The 19521-nt window shown below is 40.1% G+C and overlaps 2 protein-coding genes across 2 annotated transcripts; one reads left to right on the forward strand and one right to left on the reverse strand.

Moving 5' to 3' along the window:
• Positions 1–440: 440 nt before the first annotated feature.
• On the forward strand, positions 441–1169 carry CG14370 (uncharacterized protein). The gene has a single exon (NM_142037.2). It carries the CDS (start codon positions 631–633, stop codon positions 1027–1029), a length of 399 nt encoding a protein of 132 aa, NP_650294.1. The 5' UTR covers positions 441–630; the 3' UTR covers positions 1030–1169.
• A 2906-nt stretch (positions 1170–4075) lies between these two features.
• Positions 4076–5101, reverse strand: CG14369 (uncharacterized protein). The gene has a single exon (NM_142038.2). The coding sequence runs from the start codon at positions 5056–5058 to the stop codon at positions 4720–4722; it is 339 nt and encodes a 112-aa protein (NP_650295.1). The 5' UTR covers positions 5059–5101; the 3' UTR covers positions 4076–4719.
• Positions 5102–19521: the final 14420 nt, after the last annotated feature.

Consider the following 19521-nt stretch of genomic DNA (forward strand, 5'->3'; position numbering starts at 1 on the left):
TTCCCCCAAACCGCTCCACCAACAGCAGTCGACGTGTCCCGCAGGGCGAACGTTAATTCGATTTGAGGGCATCTCTACACTCGATATGTATAAGTATTGCCATCTATATACATATACAGAGATCCAGTTCCCCGGGTGGCAACCTCAATTTACCCATTTCGGCAGTCCCGATGGCATAAGCGAATTCATCCATTAAAGCTGCCAGCAGCGTACATAAAGCCAAACAATTCCCCTAACTACCCAAATTGATCAATTTCAATTCACTGCAAATAGCCTGGGCGTGATTTGTTGGGGTGGCCCAACACTATTGCCAGTAATGTCACCCCCCCGTTGGTAATGTTTTGCAATATAAACTTTTTGTACTTTTACGATATAGGAAACCCTACTTTCTCTGTCACAAAAGCCAAAAAAAAATATAAAAAAAATATATATATATATCAAACGACACCTCTGCCAAGTAGCTTCGTAAAAAATTTGTCAAAGCCGGGGTAAATCGAAAACAAAAACGTAGAAACGTGGTGCGAAGTAAAAATTGCAATCGCAGACAAAAGCGCACACGGTACGCAAAAGTTTGCATTTCAAGAGTCAATTTCCCTGCTGAGTTTGCTGCATAAGTTCGAGATTGTGAAAATGGTCAAGCATCTGGACAATGGACTTGTGTTCTACCGACTGATGCTGAGCTTTCCGCTAAGAATTGCACTGTATGCGGTGTACGTTTACCTGGAGAATTTGCTGGGGCTGATGCTTTTGATCCAGGAAGTTCTGGTCCTTCAATTTCTATTCCTCTGCATGGTCATCCGGTGGGTATACCCACCGTGGCCAGCAAATGGTATCGCTTCATCGCTGAGGTTTCGCACACGGAAAGCCCTCCAGATCTTCCTGACCATCTGGATCGTATTGCTCAACACGACCACCTATACGTGGAGCATCCCATGCCAGGGCATCATGCAACTCAGCCGACTATTCCGGATATGCGCCTATAGTCGCACCTGGATCATGATACAGCGCCACAATGGCGCCCGACGCTGAAAAATTATCCTGCGAGAGCAATAAACGTTCGCAAGTGCATGAAATTTAATGCTCGGTTGGTGGACTCAAATCCGCATTGCTCTGCGCGGTATTTGGAGTAAAGCAGGGTATAAGTGGTTAATAAAAATTGAACTAAAAATATGCATATTTGGCCATTAGTCCCAATTCCTATGAGAACTTTCAATAATTTTCGATCGATATATTGTTGTATTGTGGAAATGGAAAATTTTGGGTAATTTAAAATAGATTTTTAGTGAATCAAAATGTTCTTAATACACTCCTATGGCATGCACAGTACCTTTGAGTCGACTATAACGATCTTAATTTAGTTTTTTGTTTTGGAATGGGGAATGTCGCCAAATGCATCCGCATTCGTATTCGCTTTTAGCGTGCGCAATTACACTTGAAGAAATCCTGGGGATTTCATGCGAAAATCCATTTGTCACAATGCCGAGTACGTGCGGCACCAGCGCTGCAGCTCCAGCTGCAGCAGTGCGTGTAAATGTGTCGTCCGGGCGAGTCCTTCGGGTCGGGTCCTGGGGATCCTTTGCGTCCGTCCCTTGCCAGCTGCAGAGCTGCACAGCTAGCTCCACCAAACTGATTCCGCTGCAGTGCCGTTGCTCTATCACAATGACACTTCATTTCAGTTGGCCTCTGCGGCAAGGACTGACTGCTCGATGCTTTGCCAAAATATATGTACACATCTACATGTCGCACCGTATCCGTGTATCTGTATCTCTGCCTCTGTATCCGCATCTGTAACTGTATCTATGGTCACTGCCGGGAGCTTTTGGCTGAGAAAATGGCCAGCTCTGGATTATTTGAAGCCGACCGAGTGCGTTCGTTCGGCTAATGGAGTTGTTCCAAAGGATTCAAGGAGTAAGAAGTGTGTGTGTGCGCTGTAGCGCGTTAACTTAAAGGACTTTTGATAATGTATTATTTATGTCTTACCTCATTGTTGTAGTATTAGATATGCACAATAAACCCACTGACTCCTTTGGCAAAAGAATGCCACAATAATTTGCCGGCATCGCCACTTGGCCGAGAACAAAGGCCAAAGGATTTAAATCAAAAGTGCTCCATTCGAGCCCTTGATCTGTGCAAACCGCCCTCGCTTTTCACAGATTTCAAGTGCGAAAGCGAACGCCGCACAAGTTTTCATAATCATGAATATTGTTTATCGCCCTGTGAGCAGCTCCAGAGTTCCCAGCCTTTGCAAGTGCATTTGAGCATAATGAGATAGACTCCTCCGTACGCCGAGCTCCGTACTCCGTTTTCCCGACCCCGTGTTCCATGTTCCGGATTTCAGACTACGGCGGAGTTGATTCGCAGTTGAGTTGCAGTTTAAGCCTCTCGCCAAGTGCTAAGTAAAAAATAACCGGGCCATAACAAAAGACTACAAAGAAAAAGTGGTCTTTAGACACTTGACATAGCGCATTGAATAAAGTGGGTATGGTATACATAGAAGCCCTTTTTGCACTAACAAAAAAAAACCCCCTTTAATTGGCTGGCCATGGTATTTGCATGAAATGTTGTTTGAAGAGTTTACAGCGTATTTACACATAGAATTACATAAATGCTGAGCGTATTAACTTTAATTGAAAAGTATTTTTAATTAATAAATTTCAACACATTGGCGCCAGGACACACACACACTAACATAATTGCAAGTGCCCACTCTGCGCGTTAAAAGGCAATCATCACAACAATAACAATATAATGTCAGCACAAACAACTGCATCCGACATATTTGTATGTAAAGTATATATATGTTTGTATATATATATATATTTATGTATATATAAACTGTATAGTACATCGTATTGATATGTCAGACAATAACAATGGCAAACGGAACAGCGACCGGCGGAAAAAAGGTTAATTGACCAACAAATAACTTAATTAAATCAAATGAAAATTAAACAATTCAATTTTTAATGAGGTTCGCTGGTTTTGACCTCGTTTCAATTATGAAAATGCAAGCACAATGGGCACAAGTGCCCGGAGTAGGCAGCTCCCGGATGACTGATTGGCCGGCTGGAGGTCGTTCCCGCCCATCCGGAAAAGCGGAAAGCTGGAAAAGTGGCCGTGGCACATCTGACAGCTCTATTAAAATTTCGAATACCCTCAATTTGGACCGCCTTTTCACAACCACTTGCCCATTCTTGTGCGTGAAAAAGGTGGTCAGACGAAACTATTAATTACAGGTGGTTAACAAAAAAAAAGGGGGTAAGCATGGGATTTTGGGAATGGGAGCCAAGTGCCCGAAACATGTGTCTATCTATCTACTAATTACTAGGATATTTAAGCATAAAGTCCCTTCAAATACTAATTAACTAAAACAAAGTTTCCCTATCGTATAGAACTAAAAGTAATTTTAAAACTCTTGAAATATTAAGCAGAACTCTAAATTGAAATCATGGTTTAATGTATGTTGAAGATTTTAAATATCCGTCCATGTATGACCAAAAAAATAAATCAATTTAGTTTTATATAATTATATATGGATACAATTATTTCAATTCGCCCACTAATTAATACTTCTATCATTTTTAACATTTAGCAGGCAATATAAAAATGCATTTCCATTGAGTTTGTGAGACTGTTAAGGCAAAAATCACCATTGCTGTTACAGCAGTCCTGTTGAATCGATAATTAATTTTTAATGATTTACAACGTGACAACTGCTTGTATAACGATAATTCAATATTATAGCAGATCAACTATCAAAACTGAAACATTTTCCGCTGCGCTCTCTTCAACAATTCACAAACCGAATGCGTTCATCTGATCCCATTGGGAGTGAAGTTCATAAAAAGGGCATAAATTATGTAAATTGATTAAAAAATTGAGCATACCTCGGCAATAAAATGATTATAAATCTGAATGAATAAACAATAGCCACTTGCGAAACTGCAACAACTGCAGGACAGCACTTATAATAGAGTAACAATTTACAACTGCCGGTGGAGTGGCAATTGAAACTAAGACCGTTGAGGAATGTATTTTATTTGATTTGGCTGGTTCCCTTCTTTGGTTGGTTGTTATTGTTGTGCGTTTAATGAATTTTATTGATTGCAAATACAAAATAAGAACAGCATCACGTAAATGGAAACCATTTACAGCTTAAAAATATTTAATTACCAACCGCCCATTGCCCACCGCGCCGATTGGGCAGCGGATTTTCGATGGGTTGTTGTGGGGTTCGAAATGTTTCAGGTCTTGCCACCAAATTGCAATTAATCTTCTTTTAACAGCAAACTTTTGATCCGCTTTATTTGCATTTCGCTGCGGCCCCACAACAACAACAGCAGCAACAAATAAGGTGGTCCCACGGAGGGAAAATAACGAAAATGCTTGTCATAAAAAATTATCAAGGGTTAAAAATTATGTTACGCGTTTCATTTTGGTCGCTGCGAAATGATTTATGCAAAATCTGTGCAAAATGAATATAAATTGTGCAATTTCATGTTCTTCATTTTTTTTTTATACGCGCCCCACCTCTTCAACTTAGCTCAACTTTTTCCCTGTGTCCGGCAAATTAATTTAAAAGCACCAACAATAAGTAAAATAACAAACTGCGAAAGGGTCGACGCCGCTCCTTCCTGGCCATTATTTATAATCTCACATTGAAAAGGGGTTCTCTAATCGATTTTTCGCTCTGTCTTTTCGTTCTCTCACAAATCTGCATTAACCGATGATAATTTTCTGATAGCCCAGGTAGCCGGGATAGTAGCCACTGCCATAACCATAATAGCCAGGCGATGGTGAGCCATAGTAGTTGTACGGATAGCCAGGATATGCCCAAGAATAGCCACTGGCCCAGTTGAGGAACGGCAATCCGCCGATGCTGCCGCTGAAGAAGATGCCACGCCTTCGACGAACCGGAAGCAGATTTCGCTGCGAATCCGCAGCGCCGCCAATTTCCTGCTCCAATGACAGCAAATCCGTTTTTACATAGCCAACTGGTGCCACATCCTTGTCAACAGCCGACGCGCCACTCAAGTGCGTGCCCAGCAGCAAAATCATCGCCAGAGGCAGCAACAGCAATCGCAATTGCAATGGCAATGGCATATTTAATTATTTAATTTAACGATGAAAATATGATATTTATATTTAATTCAATCGACAAACCGCGTCAATGATTTCCACACAACTGCCAGTCAAAGAGCCGCCGCTGTTTCCTATTTATATGTAGAGTGAGTACTTCGATTGAATTTAATGCCAACACCATTGGCGTTTGTTTTTAAATTTAAAGCTCGCTAATTGAAGCCAATGCTAATGCCTTCATTCAGAACGCCCGCAAAAAATTGGTGGCCAATAAAAAGCAGTACAAGAGCTGAAGACAAAAAAAAGGTTCTAACAAATGTGACGTATTAGTCGAGCCAATCAATGTGGTATAGAATCATAGGAACTCAAAACAGCAGATGCAATGAAGATTGGATACCCTAATGTTATTTATTTTAATATAAATAAAGATACTGCTAATAGATTTATTAACATTAAATTATGCAGAACTTTTTTTCTATAGCTATGTTTTCCCAACTTTAAATGAAAAACCAAGCACATTATTTTCAATGCGATAGGTGTTCGTTTTTAAGTATCTTAATTGGAGGCAATTAAAATTTGTTTATAAAAAATTCAGGAGCAGTCAAAACACGATTGCAAAAAGTCATATGAAATAAAGCCGGGAAAATTGTATAACTCAATCAATACGAACACGATACTTTCATGTTGCTGTTTTATGTGAAAGGTGCAATTTTAAAACGAATTTTTAGGATTATGTAACCTATTTAACCTACTCGAACCGAGAAAAATCATTTAATGTGGCTTTGTGGCTTGACCAGGGACTCACAACACCCTCTCGAAGCTTATACCTAAATCGCTTTATGAACCAAATTATGAAGGCTTGACAGCATTTGTCTGATGCTCGTCGCAAATACCCTCACTACTGCCATTCCGACCGAACACCACCCAATACCACTCATTTGCCGCCCGACAAAAGTGCCAGACCTTGTGTCCCTTTTCACACATTACGCATACGCCACGTTGTTGCGTTCTTTCATTGCGTTGCGTTCGCTTTGCTAGCTCGTTGGCTGCCAATTGACACATTTCATGTTCAGATATGCGTAAATAACAATTATTGTAATTTTTCAAAGCGCTCGTTGCGAGACAAAGCGCAGACTTGTGACAATTCAGCGATAATACATAAAAGCGTAACCTTAACCGACAGCGTGTAAACCTTGAACTTGAGTGACATGGGCAAAAAGGGCGCCAAATATTTTTTTTTTTTCTTTCTTTTTTTTCTCTTACCCTCTTTTGTGTACAATGTTCCTGGCTGCCGTTGTACTCCTCACCCCTATACTACAATATATAAATATGTGCCGATTTGCCCATGTCGGCGTGAACATACAACCACATATGTGTTTGCCAATGTGTCAACATTTTAGATTGCCTTGCATGATTTGCAAGAAAAATGAAGACAATAGTTGAGTTTTACACTCTCCACTCAACAAATTCAGCAGAAACAACAGCAACACGAGGGCCAAGTACCGCTGTCAGCATGTCACGCGATTTGTTGCCTCCGAACGAGTATGAAATGAATATATTTGTTATAAAAGAAAGTCATGGCCCGCTGTTTGTGGGTGTCACCGGGTACTTTTTATCCCCGATTAACAAGTGCAATGCGCACAGAGTAGACACTAGAACGATGGTAAAAGGGTTAAGCGAATGAGTGGTACCTAGTAACTACTAAGCTGTTTTTAAACTAGATATTCCAGATTTAAAGATACTCTTCATAGTTCGCTATGATAAATGGGTATTTGCTATTTTAAACATTTAAATTATATTAATATGATTAATATTTTAATATTAAATAACAATATTTATAAAATAAAAATATATAACATTTTGCCAGTCTTATACATACATGTGCAAACCATCTGAAATGTACCTTGCACTTTGCTGTAACTAATTTCTAAAGTGGAATACTTATCATTTCGATATTCTAGCCAATATCCCCCATTTTAAGAACTAACCTAAAAAACCCCCTGCAATGAGAAATCAGAATTGGGTTAGTTCCGTCTCCGTCGTATTTTAATTCTATTTGCACATTCGGGTGAAACTTGCAAATACAAAGGCGAACTATAAACAATGGCAGCGAAACGAGAACAAGAAATTGCGTTGCCCAGATAACTTCAACAACTTTTCGCGATTTCCGCGACTTGCGACTTTTGTATTGTGTGCATTTGTCTGCGTGCTATCTATGTTCGATGAGTTTTCCACTCTCTCTCTCTCTCTCTCTCTCTTTCTGTCTCTCCTGCTATCACTATCTACTTCTGTGGCTGAGTGCGTGTGTATGGGTGTGTCAACAAATGACTCGAATGAAATTTATAAGCAAAGTTAGCTGAACGCAGTGGCAAAAGTTGATAAGGGTTCGCTCGGTGGCAAGTGAAGTTTTTCCCCCAAAAAGCCAGAGAGCCAGAGAGCTCATCCATCCGCAGATACCAAGTAATGGTAACTGGGGCGGGGATGAGGAGGCATAGTTGCGGTACCCATTTTCCGCCCAGTGTTCAACAGGAGGCCAATAACAAGGCCAATGTATTAATTTACGCAAGTCAAATTCAAACTTTCAGTCGAGTTAATTAAATGCCCAGCCAGTGCAGGAGAGCTTAACTCAAATAGAAACTAATGATAAAAGGCATTGGTCAAGAAGCGAGATTCTTGGAAGACCATGCGGATTCCAAGAGATTCCGGCGACTGCCGGCCAATCGAGCAGGCCAGGCCAGGAAACGGTCAAGCAAAGCATCATGTGAATAATAAGCTAGAATCCTTGAATACGCTCTCAAAAGGAAAACCCCATCCCAATGACGTGCCATGCCTCAAGTTGCCCGGAAGAAGTGCAAATGTGAGCCAGTTAAACCCTCAAGCAATGAACCCATTGTGTTCATTGAATTCTGCGAAATTGTGGGCTCTATCTGTGTGTGTACAATTGAAAGGATTAAAGCTTAGGTATTTCTGAGCAGAAGGAGTTCACAGCAGCGTGAAATCCCTTCCCCCACCAACATAAAGAATAATTTAAAAGACTTGGAAAATTAACACAACTCGATGTTCAACATTTTCACGCACGTTTATCTAAGCCCAGGTATTAAATTACCTTTTTTTAATTAAAATTATACAAGTACTTTAATTAAACAGGCCTTATGCAAACACGATAAGATATTTTCCGGTATTTAAAGATTATGAAAAGTGCATCCACCATTTTTCGTTCGCCGCATAACGATATATAAATCATCTCAATTAAAACAGTTGAACTGCAATTAATCCTTAACCAAATGCATTCCTTTTCATTTTTCACACTTTTCCGGATCGACGATAAGTCGTCGCCTGACATCCAGCGCGAGAAGGAGTGAGATTTTAAAAGGAAAAACCACCGCGGAATGCAACACAATACAGATTTAATTAATAATTATAATCATATTTGCAGTCGCCGCCTTGCAACCAATACTTTTGTGGACACATGCGCACAAAATTCAATTAACTCTTTCATTAGTGCTCCCAATTCCAATCGCTGTATGCAACTCATGCGCTTTATTAAATTCGTATTTGTATCCAGGACTTCTGGCGAGACTTCTGCAAAGGGAACAAAAAAGTAAAAGGACTTAGATTCGGACAAACGGTGATACGGTATCAGCAAAAAAAAAAAAAGTTGGTTTTGACATGTGCTCGACTGTATTATGGAACCTAATGGGAAAGTTTTGTATTAATATTGGTAAACGACATCTAAGGTCCGTGTCAATTAGCCCATTCCTTTACCATAGCTCAGCAATTTTTTTATTTAATTAGCGTTGATTTACGGTTTGCTAGGTCATAAAACTCGGCTAAGGGCAAAGCCATTGTGAAAGCATAAACGTGAATATGTTGATGTGTAAACGACTGTGCAGAGAAAACAATCTGAAAGAGTGAAAAGTACTGAAATAAATCTTTTTTGTTAGGCAAAAAGTAGCAAATAAGTTATATATTTAACAAAAATATAAAGTAGCTAACCTTTGCAATTTGCTGTACTATTTCTATTGAATATTCTCCAAACAACTTTTTTTCAGTGCACCTATCTTTGATCTAAAATGCTCACATTGAGGCACATTTTGCTTAATCATCATTTGGCGACCCCACCTCCGCTAATCTTTTTTATACGGCCGCGGTAATGACAGGTTGTGAGACAAAAAATAACTTTTTCAATTTGATATAGCTTAATTGTTATGGTTGTTGCCCTGCGTCGCTGCAGTGTTGTTGTTGCTGTTTTCGCTGTTGTTGCTATTATTATTATGACAGGGCACTTTGCGATGTCATTGTCGCTGTCTGACAGCCAGAGTGTCGGCTAATGTGTCGCCCAATATTGGGGGCTTCCCCCGAAAAAGGTTACACATATGTTTTTTTTTCGCATTCCTGTATGACTTTTATGACATCGTAGCCGGCCAATAAATAAAGCATGACGCCCAACAGCAGACGTCGCTCCACGTACCAAGGACTCGAAGGATGCCCGTTCGGGCTTTTCTTTCCCCCTTTTCTTACCGCAATGTTGGGCCCAAACAAATGCCAAAGTAATCAGCTGGTTAGCTGACTGCTGCCTGCCCCCTTGCAAGAAGTCAAAAAGCAGTTTGGCAGAGTGTGTGGCAGCTTTAAATTCGTGCAGTCAGCACACAAAGAACACCGCAGACCCTCAACCTTCGTGTCGTCTCCCTTTCGATCCCCTCGGATCCCCTTGGATCCCCTTGGATAGCCCCCCTTCAGTCACACTCGACACAACTTAACTCTTGAACACATGCCGCCAGCAGGCACATGGAGGAGAAACTTTTGTGACGAGGACGCCCAGGACGAGGACAGCCAACAATGAAGACGACGACCAAAACTTGCATTCGAATCACACACACAAACTCACGTGCACGGCCAGAAAATGCCAGACTTTACCACAAAATCAAGATAAGAAAGTTCGAAAAGTCAACTATTGGTGAATCTATAAATTTAAGCAATGGAATGCATTAAGAGATTGGAGAAAATTAAATACTATATATAAGAAATTGAATTTTTTATGAGCTCGAATTAAAAAGACATACATGAAGGATATTTGATATTTTATGTAGATCCATACACAAACAAAACAGTAGCACTTAATAAAAATGTATTTAATTTTAATTATATCAAATACCAAGCTTTTGTTTTCTCTGTTTATATAATTAAAGGCAATTTTTAGGCCGCGCAGAGCTTAACCCCCGATATTTTCCTCAGTGTTCTAATACACCAAAGCATTCATATAGATACGGTCCCTGGAGTCAAGGGATCGCACAATGGTCAATAAGTGGAGCAGTTTCAATGAAAATTGGGTCACCAACCAGCATTGAAATTGGTATTTCAAAAAGCTGCATGTAATTGATATTTGAATTGGAATCGATAACGGTTTGAGTGTATACTATCGAGTAGGTACAACTACCAAACAAAGGCAATAGCGATAAATAAAAGACATCAGCCTAATTGAATATTTTACAATCGAATTCCCGAATGAGCAGCTTAAGATACATGAAAAGGAATTAAATTCACGAACTAAGCAGCCCACTGTGCAATGGATGGTTGCGATGCTGGGTAATTAGCCGTATTGAATTTTTGGCATAGAAATATACAAAGAATACCGAAACTTTGTTTTGTGCGCTCTGTGGCTGCCAGAGAATTTCACAACTTGTCAAATTTTACGTTGCTTACCCCGCACACACACACACGTACAAACTACTTTTGGTGTTTTCCTGGCGTTCTCACAAGTCGGACGGAATGCTTTCCCAAGTGTCCAACTGTCCGCTGGTCCTTGTGTCCGTAATTCTGACCGTTTGTCCGTAACTGTGTCCGTCTGCCCGTCCATTTCTGTTGCTTTTGGTGGTGGTCCTGCCTCTTGGTCAGTAGTTTACTGTCGGTGTCCAGCCCCCTCGATACATTTGTGCTACGTGACTGGTTACAATGCGTTGGGGGGGGGGGATGGGAAAAAACTACGGTTAAGGACTACAGATTCGAGGGGCCCCTACCCGCAAAACAACCTATACAATTTGTTGGTTCGAAATTGATTTGGCTTAATTCGTGCACATTTTAAATTTGCCAAACGAACTCTCACCCCTGCCAACGAATATTGTGTTCATGCGAAAAATGCTGAATTTAACACTTTTCGACTATAGAATACCTTCTTTTCAACTATGTTGTTCTCTAATGGCTTTGTTTGTGGAGGGAAAGTTTTTAATTTAATTTGTATGCCGTTCGCAACTCCTTAATCATAGTGGTTAAAAGTTAAGAAACCCATTCGCCCATGCTTTTAATGGGATGTAATGGCATTGCGATCAGATTAGAACAATACAATTAGCAGAAATGTATGTCTTGGTTCTAACGCAACAAACATCATTTTTTTAAGGGCTTATAAATTTCTGTACTTCTATTTTCTTTTTTTTTGCATAGAAAATAATGAAAGGAATCGAATTCAGATCTTAGATTTGAATAAAGAATATTGCAGTATCGGTTTGCTAGTTTCTTTTACATAAAAACACGTTTTGTGGTAAATAATAATATAATATTCTTTGTAAAATTGAACACCTTCCTGTTTCTGGTTAAAAACTGAATGGCATTTTGCTTAAATAGCTCTAGCGACTCTTTTTACAACTGAAATTAAATTGCATTTCAAAAGACGTTTAACCTTTTCCATAAATTCACATGAATACAATATACCCCATCCTTGGTTATAACCATATAACCTCAGATACATAATGCACCCATAGAAAGACACCCAATTTTAAGTCATGAGCCTCATGAGAAAAGAATGTAGAAAATGCTGGCGACAGTGTTGTCCCAAAAAAAGGTGTGTTAATGGGAATCAATCAGATCGGATGTATATCTTTTGTGTTATTTCATTTTTTTTATATTTTACAAAGCAATCCTGTGACTGCGAATTATCGACATATGTTTAAAAAAAAATTCCCCATTTTGTGCTTTATTTAATTAAAAGTAAGTGAGATCTGACGGGAAAAAAGCGAGCTTGTCAACAGTGGCTGGTGGCTTCCCTGGGGTGCATTTAGGTCTAAAGCGGCATTTAAAATATTTACACAGCTGCCGCAAAACTATGTGCACACAGACAAACAAAAGCACACTTGTACGCACAAATACTAACATGCATAATACATTTTGCTCATTATAACGGCAAACATAGCATTTTGGGGGTTTTCCGAGGTTATGGGGGCGTTGAAAGCACATAGTTGCTGGCAGCTAAAAAAAAAAAAAAAACAAAAATGAAAACCTCAAACCCCAACCACACACAAATATTCAGAGTTTAGTTTGTTATTTGTATTAATGATGGTGAGGAAGCGAAAAAGCGCAAAACTAATACGAAACTTCGTTAATATGAAACGACAAAACTACTTAAAAACTTTCGCATGCCATAAGTCGATCCTACGGTGGCAGAAAACCCAAAAAAGCGAAACTAAATCCCAATCCCATGCCCAAAACCCAGTAGACCCAAGCTATAGTCTGAGGTAAACCCGCGCAAATAGTAGCAGTAGCAGCTGGAAAATCAGCAGGAAAATGTGAAACAGCAGCGGCAACGAAAACTAAAGTAAATAGCTAACAACAAGCAAATCCCTTGATGAGTTATTAAATCATTTTAAGCCACTTACAACTAAAAACAAATTGAAATATCACGCAATACCTTTGAGAGTTGAGCGCGAGACCCACGCGACTACCGAAACCACTCAAAGCACCCAACCACCCCAAAACCACCCGCTGCGTTCAGTTGGTGGTGCTAATGTTGCTGTTTTTGCTTGTAGCAGGCCAAACGTAACAACTTAATAACGTACTAAGCCTCAAACACAAATATGAATACCAGGAGCAAGCTGACTTCTCTGCCACGCCCCCCACCGCCCCCTCAATCCATATAGCCCGGTCGCATTTTTCGGCTGCTCACCTCAACTACCACTTACAAAAAGGGGGCGCACACACACATACACGCACAGAGAGAAAAATATTTGAGTTATATGAATTTATTTTTAAAAAATTATATTGTTCTTGACTCTCAGAAATGTATGCTTATTCAAACAAAGTGGAAATGATTTTTATACAAGGAAAAAGGAGTTTTAATTTTTGAATAGGGCCACAGCTTACATTTCATTTGAAAATAAATGCAGCCTTAAATACAACAATTCAACCATTTTTTGTGCCGTGCATACGCACCACATACCGAACTGAAAGTGCTTTCTGGTTGCCTGCGTAGATGCGCCGGTTTCTGATTCTCATTCAGCTCTTTTTCTGCCCCTGAGCCGCCCCAAAAACGCTAATAACTTTTAAGCTGAGCCCAAACTTTTTTCTGCCAACATCCGCCCAGTCACCTCAACGCACCACGCCATCGCCCCCCGCACCCCCCCCCCCCCCCCACACACACACACATTTCCTGCCCCTCTTGAGCGGTTCTCTCGTGCCTGACGATGCGACTTCCGCTTTTACCCCCCTCTTGGGTTTAGCTGCTTAGTACAGTGGTCTAAATTATGGCCTATTAAATTCTAATGAACTTGAGTTTGTTCAATTACGGCAGCTAAATGAATATCTGGACACTTTAGTTTTATAGAAACGGGCTGGTTATAAAATAATGCACTTTTTACACGACGGGGACAACTAAGCGTATACTTGATTTTTTAAGATCCCTAGAAATCTTTAGAATTCTTTCTAGATGTTCTAAACGGTTAATGATTTAAAGTGGCCAAAACCACGGTGCGATGTTGCTAGTTTTGGCCAGAGAAAAATCGCTGCCTATTCACGTCAAGGCGGCTTGTTGAAAACTTGCTCAATAGTTTGGTGCGACGCACTCACTCACTCGCACTGAAACGCACATACTCTGGTATTTGCCTACTTACATATGTATATATACATACACACTCCTGCACACTCACCTACTACTGTGCGGCGGAAAACTCGACTCACAGCCCGAAAGTCAGACGCATTGCCAAAAGCGGCTGAGGAAAAGCGACGTGTTTGCAGCGCAAGCAAAACTTTTCATTTAACTTTTTTTTTTGCGGTGGGAGGCGGTGTAGATGGAGGCTTTTCCGTCGAACCGGCGCCCCATGGAACTACCAGCATTAATATTGTTTTGTGTGCGAAAAATCAGCCAAAATTACGACACTTGAGTGTGTTAAAAGTTGCGCGCGCTGCTCGCATCTCACAGCTAGTAGCTCCATCTCTTTCTCATCGTATCATACCCCATCCTCTTCGCCACCCGCAAATCGAAAAGTAAAGGAAAAGTAAGGATGGCCAAAAAGAAAAAGTGAAAAGTAGCAGGAAAAGTTTGCCAACGGAGTCGCGCAGCAGGAGCACGCAAAACAGCAAAAGACAGCAGAAAACTTGGCCAAAACCGGCTGGCGACGGTGTCGAAAGGAGCGCAGCCAGCCTTGTCTATCACAGATAGCGTCCTGACAAGTCTGCTGGAAGGACACTGGAGGATTCACTAAGGGAAACACTGAAACCGAAATCAATAAATTCCATACTAAAAATAACCAAAGGATTCGATGTCCCTAAGTGATTAGGATCAACGTCTTTCACTCATTTCAGTTATCTTCAAGTTAATAGATTGACATATTTACTTGAAATGCACTATTAGGTTGGACTTGAACACTATTAGGTTACCATCTCTTACTTTTTAATAGTTTCGTATCTACTAATCTTTGAGAACTATCCTTTGTTGCAGTGTAGTTAAAACAGAATCCTGCGCTGCAGCATAAGCAGCTGAAAGTAGGTGGCCTAAACTGGAAAGGAGCGAGCTGGGGGCTGGGAGCAGCAGACATCTTTGATGGCTCGCCCTGAGCTCGGTGGCTGGTAGTTTGCTTTCCCTACTTTTGCCAGTTTACACGCACCGCTGGGATTTCACAATGGCAAAGAGGCGAAAAAGTTACCATGATCCATTAACGTTAATTGTTTGGCGGCGGTGGTGGCGTCGATGGCGAGGCGAAGCGAAGCGAAGTCGGCACAGTGAGACAACTTGCTTGGTATTTGCTCGACACGGCAGCAACTACAAACTTAACAATGGAGCTGGAGGAGCTGAGGCCAGGAGCTGTGGCTTCAGAAGCCACTACTACACTCACTACCAAACAGCCAAGGCTCGGCGAGGTGTGTATTACAATGACAGGGCAGGAAAGTTTTTCGGCTCATTCCGTCGCAACCCCCTCCAGCCACGATCCTCCATTGAAAAAGCCAGGCCAAGTCGAATGGAAGTCGAGGAAACAGACAAACGTGAAGACACGGAGAACCGGAGTTGACTAAATTCAATTAGAGGTGCCCCAAATTGGCATGCGCACACCTGTCATTCGACTTGATAATGATGCATCTGGTGCGGCCAACAAAAACTACGACAATCCTTTGGCAACTTTGTCCTTTGTCAGCGGCAAGTTAAGCCCATTTAAAAAGCGAAATTCAATCAATTTTGCACTCATACGGGTTTACATTTGGGGTAATTGTACTTTAAATTACATTGTACTTTAAATTACATTGTACTTTAAATTACATTGTATTTTACCAAAGTCAGTTAGAACCGATTTTTGTATACTGTAAACAGATTTGAAGATTTAACACTCACGGAAAATTATGTATTTGCGAGACTGCGAAATCGGATAGGAAGAGTCTCTGCCCCAAAAAGTTCTTCTAATTTTTAAGTAATTGAAATCCCACCTTTTCGCCCCCTAAAAACAAAAAAAAACCCACACACTGCCAAACTAAATCAATTAAAGTTATTCAAGCAAAATAAAACTCCAACCAAACTCGCTAAGAAACTGGGAAACAAGACATACAGAAACAGAGCAGAGAAAAAAAGTATGGAGAAAAAAGTGTGGGGAGAACCGGGCGGCTTTTCACACTTGTTAATCACATTTTCGCGTCTTAAGCAAATAGCTGGCAAACTCTGGTGCCCCCGACTCGTTGTAATTAAGCGGCTTAGGCGTTTGAAAGCCTCTGCGGCACAAAAGCGCTGCCTGCTTTTAGGCTTTCGGGCGCCACAAAACCAAGGTCGCTGCGAGTCTTCCGAGGGCAGTTTATCGAATTAAAAAAAGCAATGAGCAAGGAGACAAGGAGCCAGGGAGTTAGAGAGCGAAGAGGGCAGGATCACGGGACCGAGTCCAGCACAGTCCAGCTCACACTTCATTGTTCCCAACTTGATGCGAAGGGGAACAATAAAACTGAAGTGGCTGCAGGCTCTTCAGTGGGGAGTGTCCTTTCGACACTGATGAAAAAGAAAAAAGATTTCGTATTTGGACAATACAGTACGCATACTCTAGGTCCAAAGCAATTACGCCAATTCCTTTATCCAGTAAACAACTTGAATTTTCAAGGAACTCTTACAATAGTTTGAACCAACTAACTAACTATCACAATCGTACGTCCTATGGTTGTTTTTATCATATTTATTAAGTTTTTTATATTTATGCTAATTGGTAAAGTCTACAGTTTATAAACATTTGAAGCACACTGCCGGACAAATTAATCATTTCAAATATTTAGGTATATACATAAGTTGAGTTTATGATGTATTTTATTAATTAAATATCATCACCTCATCAAGATGAGGTCATATTTAATTATAAATTATTTACTCTAGAAAAATTCGAATTAAAGCCTAACTCAACTGTTTGAAATGCCGCATCACTTGTATTACACGTATAGCTCTTATTTGTGCTATAACTCATGATATTTTCCTAAAAGTTTAGAACTTCCTAATCGGTTTCATAGGGCTGCATATTTTCTTTAAGTGTTTGTATACATAGTGGGCGCGAAATGGGCCATGTGCGGCTGGTGGTGGTGGTAGTGGTTAGACGCGGGCAAAGTTGGCATAATTATTTCATTAACACTTAACAAGTGGCCAAGCCGAGTCTGGCGGGATCCGGAATTGAGGTCCGGGTTCGGGACCGGTCGGGGTTTTCTGCGAGGGACTGCGCGTTGCTGTCCGCCGCCGGAGCGCAAAAACTTTCGCATTACGCATTTGTGTGCAATTTTCAAATTAACAATTGTTAATTTTGCTATTGTTGGCAGCCTCGCTTTTCTTTTTCTTACTTTCCTTCTTTCCATCATGCGGGCAAAACAAAACGTAAAATGAACACAACAAGTTTAACAAAAAGAACAAAATTTTACAAATATATAAATTTGACCGCTTGCCTTTTAGAAATACACTTTTTTTAAATATATATTTTTTTTCTTTGGTTTGCCTGTGCACTGTCCTGTCGTCGGTTTCTTCGTTAATTTTTGTATTTTTTCTTCTACCAACTTTTTATTGCGTGTTTAGCATAATTTTTTAATAATTACATTTTTGTGTGCTTGACCAAAAATAAAGAAAATAATGATGAGACGGTGGAAGAGGGGCGAATTCGAAATAAGTAAGAAAGCAAGGAATAATAAGCAACAAGCTGTGGTAAAAGGAAACGAAACGCGCTCGTTTCGTTGACTGTGGGCAAAAGTTTAGCAAAGTTTATTTGCATTACTGACAAACTGTTTAATTAGGGATTTTTTCTTAGATTTTTCAACAGCGAAACTTTGCGGCACGATGTGCCTACATGCCCAGCTGTGCGCGAGTATTTGTGTTTGCGTTCGCCAGTGTGTGTGTGTGTGTGTGTGAGTGTGTTTTCCATAGCCACAAATACAATTAAACAGGGTAGGCGGCGGGAGTGCACACAACGAAACCAAAATAAAATCATCCTTAATCTGGCCAAAGTGTGTTGAGGTTGTGGAATGGTTGCAGAGTGCTTTTCCCCCATGATGGCTAATGTATCTGATATTCCTGTCGGTCTGCGCGAATTAAAGTTTATTAAAACACGCTTTCATTTAATGTGGATTTTCGGTAAAAAGTTCATTTATTTGTCGCATTATATAAATTTCATAACATATAATCCATTCCGAACTAATTTGATCATCCCGTTAATGATTTAAGGGAAAGCTGATTAAAATAATGATTATTTTTGCACAAAACAACGATTATGCAAACCCAAAATAAGTGAAATTTGTACAAATACCGCATTCCGAAGTCATTATAATTGTCTTATGGTTGCAGCCCGTATACTCATACAGTAAACGCAATAAAATGTAATCTAGTTGTTGGTTAAAATACTTGAATGACGCAGCAAACCAATCAATAGGTTACCGTCTAAAATTTACTGAAAAATAAATACACCTCAGATAATGGCAATATTCGTATTTATTCAAGCGTAAACATATCAAAAGTGAACAAAAGGAGTTCAGCAAACCGAAGAAATAATACGCTGACGCGATTCATTCAGAAAAGGAATGGTAAACTTATTGAAAAATATAATATTAATGAAGGTTGACACTATAGTGAAATATAAGAAATAGTGTATTAAATCAAGAGTTAAATTTCCTGTTATCAGATTATATTAGATAACCAATAGAAATTTGACACCTTAAAAAATATAAAGAATAAAATAAAAATAAAGTCCGGAAAATATTCATAAAATTGATCTATCCAAGTTCTTCTTAATGGGTGCAAACTGCTGGGTATATTGTTATTACCGTATTCTATTCTCATTGTTATTTCACACTGTTCGAAGTAGTCGAAGCTTCTGTGGGATTGTCAGCATTACGGAGTAACAGCAAAGGGGAGTCAAAACCGCAGACGGACGGACAGATAGCCGGAAGGACTGACAAACGGACGGATGGGCGGACGGACAGGACAGGCATCCACATTCTGATAGCAACTGTCAGTCACTCAAGCAGTCCGTTAACCAGGCAGCCAAGCGTTAGGACCTGGTCTGGCTGAACTGAGCTGAGCTGGCCAACAGAATTTCTGCGCATCATTGTAATTGTTAATTACTGCGATATTTATTCTCGTATTTTATTTTTTTGCAGGAGATTCTCCTCCTTTTAATACGCACGCACGCACAGGGCAATTTGGCCAGCTGCTGTTGCCAGCGGCTCGTGCATATTTATGCTTATGGCCACATCTTCTGGCCAGGCCACGAAGCGAAAGGAGCGCTGATTTGGCCGCCACACGCAGCTAACAAGCGATGACCACCCATTCCACCCACAGGCACGTCAACACCAAACAGCGTCGTCATGCCATTTGGTAGTGGGTGGAAAACGGTTGCTCAAGGAGGGCGATGCACTGGAAAAAATAATTTATGTTTGAAACTTTTGCAGAAGGCACCAAAAACGAGAGTTTTCGAAGTCAACTCTCTTCTTCTAAAAGTGCTTCCCTATAGCTTAAATATGCTTTTTATTTGATATATATAATTTATTTGAAAAATTGTATTAATTCAGATTTCAATTTATTTGTGATGAGCGATTGTAGCTTTCTTAAATTCTAAAAATATTAAGTTCTTATGACCTTTTATGGTACGCCTAACAAATGTATTCAGATTAAGTCATTAATTAGTTTACAAATTTTCTTTTAGTGAGGTAAAACTTTAATAATTGGTCTAGACATTCAATTTT

Source organism: Drosophila melanogaster, chromosome 3R (genome assembly GCF_000001215.4).
Source record: "Drosophila melanogaster chromosome 3R".
Classification (NCBI taxonomy): domain Eukaryota; kingdom Metazoa; phylum Arthropoda; class Insecta; order Diptera; family Drosophilidae; genus Drosophila; species Drosophila melanogaster.

Coding starts and splice junctions, on each gene's coding strand:
- CG14370 (NM_142037.2), top strand. CDS start 631: ATGGTCAAGCATCTGGACAATGGACTTGTGTTCTACCGACTGATGCTG.
- CG14369 (NM_142038.2), bottom strand. CDS start 5,058: ATGATTTTGCTGCTGGGCACGCACTTGAGTGGCGCGTCGGCTGTTGAC.